Source organism: Bidens hawaiensis, unplaced genomic scaffold (assembly GCF_021521415.1).
Source record: "Bidens hawaiensis isolate Kalapana, Puna unplaced genomic scaffold, B.hawaiensis_p1.1 tig00019582_1, whole genome shotgun sequence".
Taxonomy (NCBI): Eukaryota; Viridiplantae; Streptophyta; class Magnoliopsida; order Asterales; family Asteraceae; genus Bidens; species Bidens hawaiensis.
In genome coordinates this window covers 12,528-22,562 of record NW_027492975.1, presented here as the reverse complement: position 1 = coordinate 22,562, position 10,035 = coordinate 12,528, and the positions used below count along the sequence as shown (strand labels likewise).

The 10,035-nt window shown below is 35.2% G+C and overlaps 1 protein-coding gene and 1 pseudogene across 1 annotated transcript; one reads left to right on the top strand and one right to left on the bottom strand.

Moving 5' to 3' along the window:
- The first annotated feature begins 4,244 nt into the window (after positions 1–4,244).
- Positions 4,245–6,651, top strand: LOC143558668 (putative steroid-binding protein 3 pseudogene; annotated as a pseudogene).
- A 616-nt stretch (positions 6,652–7,267) lies between these two features.
- LOC143558653 (uncharacterized) lies at positions 7,268–9,400 on the bottom strand. The gene is made up of 6 exons (XM_077047451.1): positions 9,194–9,400; positions 8,396–8,668; positions 7,914–8,086; positions 7,737–7,842; positions 7,546–7,668; positions 7,268–7,475 (listed from the first exon to the last, which is right to left on the bottom strand). The coding sequence occupies exons 1-6, from the start codon at positions 9,383–9,385 to the stop codon at positions 7,344–7,346; spliced, it is 999 nt and encodes a 332-aa protein (XP_076903566.1). The 5' UTR covers positions 9,386–9,400; the 3' UTR covers positions 7,268–7,343.
- Between the last annotated feature and the right edge of the window lie 635 nt (positions 9,401–10,035).

Sequence of the window (10,035 nt, the reverse complement as noted above, 5' to 3'; positions counted from 1 at the left end):
CCGTCCCTCTCCTTCTCTCTTTCCGCCTTCTTTTCCCTCTTGTCGCCGTCCCGCCCTTACGCCTTGTTTCCCTCTTTTTCTTCTAACTCTTTGCTTGTCCTTTGTTCCTTCCCGCCTAAGGTTGTCTGCGCAGCTCCACGCGCCAGACCCCTTACAAGGAATTCTGCGTGAAGACCACCTGTTTCAGCGATACGCGAGACAAACTCTTCTCGCAGCGCGCTAAGAATTGTAATTCTTCTCGCAGCGCGCTAAGAACGGTAGTTCTTCCCGCGACGCGCTAAGGATTTGTAGTTCTTCTCGCAGCGCGCTAAGAATCGTAGTTCATCCCTCGACGCGCGAAGAATTATAGTTCTTCCCGCGGCGCGCTAGGAATTATAGTTCCTCCCGCGGCGCGCTAAGAAATGTGATTCTTCCCGCGGCGCGCTTAGAAATGTAGTTCTTTCCGCGACGCGTTAAGGTTGGTTCTGTCTGCCTTCGCGCTCGCGCTCTCTTGACCTTCTGTGTCTGCCTTCGCGCTCGAGCTTTCTCGCGCTAAACCCTTTGAGTTTTCTTCTGTTTAATCTAGCCGTTTGCTTTTGTGTTGTCTTATCTTTTGTGCTGTTGACCTAATCTGCTTTATGTCTGAAAAGTTACTTTCGGCGCAGCATGCGCACCAACCCCATTGGTTGGCAGAAAAAGTGACTGACATTATCTTTTGAGATCTGCTTTTTCCATGCTTGACCAGTACCTTTTTTTGAACTGCCCATGCCTTTTTACTGTTCCCTGTCAGCTTTTTCTCTTTTTCCCTGCTGCCATATCTTTTGATATCTTTTGCTTTTGGAATCTTTTGCTTTTTGAGATCTTTTCCCCTTTTTCTAGGGATTGTGTTCCCTAGGGTTTCTCTATAAATAATAGTATTATTTTTCCTAACACTACACACACAAAACACTTAATCTCTCCTGTTCTCCTTGCTCTCTCTGCCGCCTCCCTCTCTGCCTCCGTCTTCCTCCCTATTCTGTCCTGCTTTTCCGGTAATATATATATTATATATAATAATTTACTTATGCTAACTTATAATCAAGACAAATCATTAAAACAATAATCTTATTTATAGGTTAACTTGTGCTTGTTTAAAGTTGGTTCTTGCTTTATCTTACACCGCATCGTTTATCAAGTGAGTAATCTCGTACCTAGTCCCTTTTTATTTTTAATGTTTTGGGATGTTCATGTGTTCGTACAAACTTAGAGTCTTAAACTTGTTTATGAACTTTAGTCGCGCAGTATCCCATGTGTTGAGGACGTTTACTTGGCTGTTTATTTGTATGTGTGTATCATTAACCGCTTTGTTCGGCCTATTCCGCAGTTTTCATGGATCCATTAGATGAACACGGGAGACCTATCGTTTACGGTTTTCTTTGTTTACACTTGCACAGATGTTTTCTCGTTTTTGTGCTCAATTGGGAGCACGGATTGAACTATGAACTATGAGCTATGATCTATCTAGGCTTGATCACAATCTGATTGCACCCTTGTTAAACACCAGACATACACGTGTTGCGCGCAGATTTATTGTTATCTATTATCTATTAAACTTGATTTCTCACCAACACGCAAGTGTTTGACGTTTTATTTTAACACATGTTCAGGTTTGCAGTAGCTGTTTTGGAGCTTGTGGACACGTAGGAAGTTTTCTTTATTTTGGACCTAGATTAAAATGTATCAAGACAAGTTTTTGCTGTTCGAATATTATGATTTATAATATATTGATTTATGATGATTTATGTTATTGTGTTTACTCTGCGCGTGCGCGAATGAATGTATTTATTAAATATTGACACCCAATAGTGTCACGAGTAATGAAACAATATGTGGCGCCCCGATGTATAATCCGCCTTTGGTCGGGGTGTTACAGCTTACAAGACGCAAGTGTATCAATACTTGCCAAATGGTGGTGGCGATTTAGAAACGAAGAGGAAAGCTTTGGTGGAAAGTAATATGGGCTATATATATATATCATTTCTCTCGATCTTGGTCATTTATTTCGGTGAAACTATCGAATGTGGGCCCATGGTGGCAAATAATAAATATTTCTCCAATACTTGAATCGTCCGGGATTGCGTTGAGCAGGATAATTCGAACAGTGGTAATAAGCGAGGAAAATACGTGGTTTTGGTTGGACAATTGGCTCGGTGATGGCCCCCTTTGTGAACAATTTCCATCTTTTTTTTTCAAATCAAAAATCAAAGTGGTGTTCGATGGCTGATCGACTCTTTATGCTAGATGATATGATATGCAGGAGATGGGATTGGTTCAGAGACCAGGTTGGGTTGATTCTTCTATAATGGTTCAGGGGGTTACTGACAGCTTGTCAACAAGTGATACTCGAACCCGGTGACGACATGGCAGTCTTGTGTGGAGATTCCTCAATGAAATTTTCGATTGGGTGTCTAAAAAGTATGTTGGTGGAGAACTCCTTGGTAGCTCCAGAATATGTTTATATTTGAAATAATTGGATCCCTAGAAAGGTGAGCTTTGTAGCTTGGAGGGTGGTGTTAAATAGACTACCAACTCTTGATGCGTTAGCTAGAAGAAATATTCAGGTGAGCTCAACTAATTGTTTGATATGTGGATGTGTTGAGGATTCGGTAGACCATGTCTTTATTTCTTGTGGATTAGCTCAAATAGTGTGGAGTTGGGTTGCTCAATAGTGTAAGCCCCCCCCCCCCCCTAATTTTATGCCTTTTGTGTTTGGGATTTGGTCGATTTACACAAATTTGTTTCGTTTCATAAAGATAAGACCAAACTGTTCCGTGCGGTTTGCTTAGTTACGTTGTGGTGTATTTGGAAGAAACGAAATGCCTTTGTTCATAAAGGGATTTCTATCCAATTAAATAATTTGATGGAAGAGATAAAAGTGTTCGGTTTTCTTTGGATAAAAAATAGGTCGAAAAGGTTTGGGCTTTCGTGGAAAGATTGGTGTATTGCCTGTTTGTAATGGTATTAGGTGTTTTTTAACTCCTTACTAAAGTTTTAATAAAATTTGTTAGGCTGTTTAAAAAAAAACAAGTAAGGTACTCCAGAAACAGAAAAGCCATGTTAAGCTATGACCTGTATTTGCCGTTATAAGGCGTCACACCAACATAAAGCAACTCTTAACCTTTAGGGTATCTAACCTTAAATAATTAAGAAATGGGTTCCATTTAGTAATATTTTTATCCTCAGTTTGTTTTAGGGTATTCGGGGGATCATACATCAATGAAACATATCAAATGTACTTCTGTTAATAGTAACACTACTTTTATTATTTTTACTTTTTCCTCTTTCTTTTCGATCGAGGGCGAACACATTGCTAAACTTCTTAAAAGCTCTCGGGGAGTTCTATTTCGTGAGGCTTAATTTATATAGTGGCGCTTCACACTGACTCAAACTTTCGATTGTGACAGATGAGTGAGATTCGAACCCGCGACGTTATACATGAGAAAACTTAGGGGCCTTTTTTGTATTACATAAATACATTGTTATAAAATCTACTTATTTATTTAGGTTTGAGACTAACAATTATAAACTTTTATATAACAAATGTAGTATTATGCTATTTAATAATATAATTTTTATGTATTAACATCTACTAACTTCGTGTTATATATTGAACAATTGTCGTGTTCGGTATATAAAATTATAAAATTTAGAAATTTTGTTTGATAGAGATGAATGAGCTATATAATATAAATTCAAGGAGTATACATAAAATGACTAACTTAAATGAAAAATGAGAAAACAAAACAAATAATTATGATAGCCATGAATGTGTATGTGGGAAAAGAAAAAGAAAAAAAAAACTAGATTTGAAAACTCAACAGAACATGAAGCTTGTGTTGGAAAAATGTAGAAAAAAAAAAGGAAAAAATGAAAAAAAAAGAAAACCACTGGAGTTTGCCAATGGGCCAATTGAACAATTTAGTTTGAATACTTGAATGTTGTAAATTCCAGTCAAACTTTTTGGCAAGGTTTTTATTGTTAATCTGTTATCTATGTTTGAATACTTAACTGTAATGATTTAAATTGATATCCGGAACCTCGATTTGATCGTTTCAATGGTTGATTTTGTGATTAGTTTGCACAAATTAGGTTATTCAGAAGTTAGGGCGAAATATTAGGTTGAATTTGTGAAGGTTTAGGGATGATAAGCTGAAATAAAATTAGTTTTACCATTACCTGCAACTTGCATATTATTTGTAAGATGATGAATAAAAGAAATTGGATTAATGGAACATTACTTTGTGAAGGTACTCCCACCTCAAATAAATGCAATGATAGGCTTGGTAAACCATGACATCCATTTCTAAAATGACTTAAGTGATGGAATTATGCAGGAATTGAAGTGCTACATGTTTGCATTACCATTAACTTTAGTGATGATGCAAGTTATCTTCTTTTTTTTAGCTTCGCATGAACGTTGAGACATTTTGGCCCGGCAAATGAGCTGTAACATGAAATTTATTTATAAAATGACTTTAGGGGTAGAACAGTCAATTAGCTTTTTGTCAAAACCATTTGGTTCAAGTTCTAGGCATTTGCATTACCAATATGCTTTATGATGATGTTATAATTATTATTATGACATTTGGTAATATATTTGGTATAAAATTATTATTTGCAGCAGGTATGTCACTGAAAGTTTTTTTTGACAGATTTAGGATGTTGGATCATAAGAGGGCATATAGAACAAGTTAAGGGTATAGTTTTCAAATTAGTTGGTTATTTATGGTTACACATTTTGACCAGCTGTATATGCCACCATTTTCATCTAAGATAAAAATCCAACTTTTTTTAATTTAAGGTAGGCATACATACATGTTCTCTGTTGGTTAAATGTTGGGCTTTTTACAACCTGCATGTCAAAAACAGAAGAATAATATGAATATTTGGATTAGATATATGAAAGATTTGTGGCAAGATTGGTGCACACGATTGAAGTGTTCTATGGTTTGGTTTGGTTTGGTTTGGTTTGGTTCGGTTTAAGTGTTCTACGGTTTGGTTTTTGGTTTGCAAATCGCCGTTCGCGGTTTGATATAAAAACCGCGAAAACCGGACCGTAACACTCCTAATTCTTTTTATTATCATCTAATGTGCAGGTTTGAACTTTTTGGCAATTTTTATCATGCGAAGGTTTGAAATTAAAGATACGAGAAAAAAGGCCTAATGGAACTCGTAAATTGTTTTTTTAATTTTGGTTTGCTTTTAGACTTTTGTGAACTTTTGCTTCAAGTGTATTATTGATTATCTATTATTTAGGATTTTATGTTGTTTTGGCAATTTTTGTTTCATTAAATATTTTATATTAGTTGTCGTTTCCTTAATAAGTAATCGTGTATTATTGTGTCATGTCTAACATGTTACGTACGCTAGCCCTAGTAATCGTGTCTGACTATTTTAAAGATGTTTTTTGGTTGGTTATGATGAAAGTTTGTTTTAAGGTGTATTTTGGTTGGTTATAATGAAAGTTTGGTCATTCATTACATTTATGAAGATCTCTAACTAAAGGGATATACTTCATTGAACATAAAATAATTCAGAGGGGTAAAATAGTCATTCTGCACATTCATTCAGATGTCCAACCAAACAATACTTACTAGTTCAGCACTTGCTGGTTCAGAGTCTCTTAATCATTCAGACCTCTTATTGATTCAGCAATTAATGGTTCAGCATTTGCCAAACATCCCCTAAGTTTATCAACAACATAATCCAACCCAACTTTTTAATAAAAAACTAATTTCTCTCTCTTCCACATACACAACCCAACCTAACATAATTTTTCACTTTTATTCACAACCCATCTAAACCCAATTATTTTAATACATAATACATATATATTATTTATGTTTTAATTTATTATATAAAATCTATTAAAATAAAAAAAATCTATCAAGACTAATAATCCATGTATAAGTCACAGGTCCATGAATATATGTTAGAATGTGCAGACAATATCATATTATTTTTATCTTCACATACATAAAACACATAAGTTGAAAAATCAAATACACATACATAACTTGATAATTAAACATCTTACACGCTAATTAAAAATAAACTAAAGATAAAACATACAATATATAATATTGCACATACATAATTTATATATAATAATATTAAAAAAATACATGTTTTTGAAAATGCTCTGTTTTTAATAAATTTTAGGGATATTGTTTTAAATACTCTCAACTTTGACCAATTGGTAGATATCGCTCCTAACTTACGAAATGTTCTCCAACACTCCCAACTTTAAACATATTTTCTTCTGGCACTCCCGGGGTAACGAGACACTAACTTCGTTAGTGTTTGAGGGTAAAAAATGTCATTTTCCAAAGTTAAAAACAAAATATTGTTAATTACTTATTTTAACAGCTGAAGCAATACGACGGCACCGATTCCTCCAAACCCATATACATCGTCGTCAAGGGCCGCATCTTCGATGTCACCACTGGCAGATCCTTCTACGGCATCTTCGCCGGCAAAGACGCCACCAGAGACCTGGCCAAGATGAGCAAGCACGAAGAAGATGTTATCGGATCACTCGATGGATTCACTGAAAAAGAGATTGGTGTTCTCGATGATTGGGAGAAGAAGTTCGAAGCTAAGTATCCGGTTGTTGGAACTCTTGCTGGTTAACTGATCAGGTTTGTATAATGATGATTATGAATAATCGATTGTATGAATCGAAACGTGTCTGGGAGCTGTATGCTTGTGTTTGGTTTTTTTTGTTGAATGGTGTGTTTGGATCGGTCGTTGTTGGAAGTTTGTGGGCTTGTTTTGAGATTGGCTCGCTAAAAGCTCGATCTTAAATGAGTATAAACAAACCGAGCCATCAATCAAGGGCTATTTGAGATTGGCTCGCTAAAAGCTCGATCTTAAATGAGCTCTAGATAAAGCTTATATTGGAGTTCTTGCTCTTTTAATAACAAGCTTAAGCTTCACAAACAAGCTTGATTAGGCTCGAGAGCCTAAACGAGCCCAACTGGACCTATTATTTAATATACAATTATATATAAACCCAATAACTAAATGAAATATTCATAAAAATTATAATTAATAACAATCACACGAACTGACCTCGAGCTTTAGAAAGAGATTTAAACGAGCCAAACTTGAGCTTAGACGAGACGTATGGTCAACTCGATGGTCGCCAAAGATTCTCAATACGCCTAACAGGCTTGAGGGTCCATTAGTACTCTCTATTACTAATTGCTATCTACTATTAATTTCCAAACAAACTAGTTAGAAAAGTAGAAAACCATCATTAAAAATGTGTTCTTTACATAACAAAAACAAAGACAAAACTAGTGAAGTTCATAGAATGTTTTTTACTTTTTGTGCAATCTAGATTCGGGGCTGTTGTGTCTCAAAGGAGACAGTGCCTTTCTTGGTGAACCAGATTCATTGAAGTCAATTGGACTGCAACAACAATCTCTTGGACCAGACTTCCGTTTATTATTCTGCACAAATATTCATAATTATAAAACTCGATAAATTTTTGACACAAACATCTTAATTTAGATTACTCACCTTCAAGGATGCACTATTCTGTTTTCCACCAGAATGGTTTAATTGTCTTTCTTTTTGTATTAGCTTCATCAATCTCGCATTCTCCTTGTCCAATAGATTGTTTTCTTCAAACAAGACTTTGACCTATGCAAACCCAAGTTTCGTTAGCCCCATAAACTCGCATATACACATACACTTACGCACACACGTACCTCCTCTTCAGCTGTGGTGAGATTATTCCTTATATGATCCTTTTCTTTCTGCAATATCTTCACCTCTGAAGCTAGTGCTAACACTTTATGTGTTGATGGCTTCAAGCTACAGTTGCATATTATTATGTTCAGAAATGTTGTCGACTTGTGGTAAAAATAAGAAGGTTTATTACAAACCTTTCCCACATTTCCAGCATCTTTTGGCACACTTCCACCCTACTGTTTGCCTTTAGGAAAGAATGTGCTGCCGACTCCACATCATCTTTGCTATCAACTTTGCTAATTAAAGTTGATAGCAATGTATCAACAAGAAAATGCTCGGTAGATTCGGCTTTTGTCATCTCGCCAACCTTTAATCGTGTAAAACAACGATATAACATTGCCATTGTTACAAGTGCCTCATAATTCCCACAAATAGATAAAAGCTATGTATATGTATATGTACTTGGTCATGTCTATGCCTATGTATACGTATATGCATATGTGTAATGTACAATGTCTATGTATGATTTATACTTTCATGTTATATGTATGTGTATGTGCGTATATATGCTTTATAGTGTGGTCATACACTCTCTGTAGTTAATTATGCTAATTATCCAACGTTTCAAAACAGTTAAATCTATAGCGTTAACATTCAAACACGATCAGTAACTTACCTGTTTGTGCTCAGATTGTTGCTTATAGAACATAAACTCTTCTGACAGTTTAGTCAACTCTTGTTCTAAATCACGGACACGTGCCTCTGCCTCCCTAGCCCTGTTATCAGCCTCATTACCAAACTCCATTAACGCTTCTCGATCACTGTCATACAATGAACACTCTTTCTCCCATCTATTGCACTGAGTTAACAAGTTAGAGCATTCTAAATCCAGCTTCTGATTCTCTTCCACAAACTTCTTTACAGCTTGTGCATTCATGCTTGATTCATCCTACATACAAATCCACATTAAATAATCAACATGAAAAGGCTTCAAAATTACAGAAAAATTGACTCATGATAATCTGTTTAAATGCAATTCAAAAGGCCTTTAAATGAACTAAACAATTGAATTAGGCCTGTAAACGAACCGAACGGATATGATATTTAGGGGGTTAGATACTTAGATAAAATAGGATGACATAATATATATATATATATATAACACAAATACTATTTAATTATTTTTTATTAATATTTACGCGAACATAAACAAACTTAAAGAAACGAACATAAACACACAAATGAACCAACAAAGCATGTCTTCATGTCCATATTTGTTTAATTTAACGAACAAAATTTTTTGCTCATGTTCGTTCGTTTATTAAATAAACGAAGTTCCCACCAAACAGTTCACGAACAATTACCTAAACGTTCGGTTTGCTTACACGCCTCAATCGAATCCTAATCAAGAAGACTAAAATCAGCAATTACAATAAAAAAAACTGTACGGTATTAGCAAACAGACAATACAAACCCTAACGCGCTTGATGACTTCATCTTTCTCTTGCAATTTGGATTTCAAATACAAGTACTGATCGCGAAGTTGCCTCTGTGTTTCTTCAGAAGATAAAAGCTTTAACTCCAGAGTACGTGTCGATACCGGAAGCCCGAGCGAATAATCTATCGATTCACAAATAAAATCATCCGTTTCTTTTCGAAGATCCATTTTCTCAAACCTCTGTATAAAATATTGAGTGTTTTTGTTGTTGAAATTAAACAACCCAAATTGAAACAAACCCAGATCTCTGATTTCTTATACAAATCGATATACAAAAAACACACAGTTACTATGTGAAGTTGAGAGGATTTGTGTGAGATTAATTAGGGTTTATTTGAAATTTGGGGATAGCCGTTAGAAACAGGAAATGAGCGTTTTTTATTATTTTGAAAAATATTTACAACTTCTTCCCCTTATGTTTAAATTTATTTGTAGAACTTTCTCCTCTCTTTGAAAATATCTATAAAAGATGCCTGTTGTTTGTAGCTTGCAACAAAAGTTACTTCATAGAGAACTTCGTTATCTTTTTAAATGATCCAATTACAACTTAAAAGTGGGTAAGTGAGAAATAAGCTGTGCTGCCGCCCCTTTTAGAACGACAAACACGATCATACTGAAAACAAAGTTATAGTTTTTTGTCGTCAATAAGTTATTGGGCACGACTCGCAAGGACGGCCATGGCATATGGTAGGGTAGTCGACGGCCATAGGCCCGACTACCCGCTAGGCCCGGAATTTTTTTTTAAAATTATATGTATTTTGATGAAAAACTATATCTATACTTAATGTTTTAACATAATTAAATTACAAAATAACTAA

Excerpts from the sequence above, each read along its gene's own strand:
- LOC143558653 (XM_077047451.1), bottom strand. The coding sequence starts at position 9,385 with ATGGATCTTCGAAAAGAAACGGATGATTTTATTTGTGAATCGATAGAT. Across the intron at positions 7,843-7,913 it reads ATGCTGGAAATGTGGGAAAG|CTTGAAGCCATCAACACATA; the intron begins GTTTGTAATAAA and ends ATGCAACTGTAG. Across the intron at positions 7,476-7,545 it reads AGAATAGTGCATCCTTGAAG|AATAATAAACGGAAGTCTGG; the intron begins GTGAGTAATCTA and ends ATATTTGTGCAG.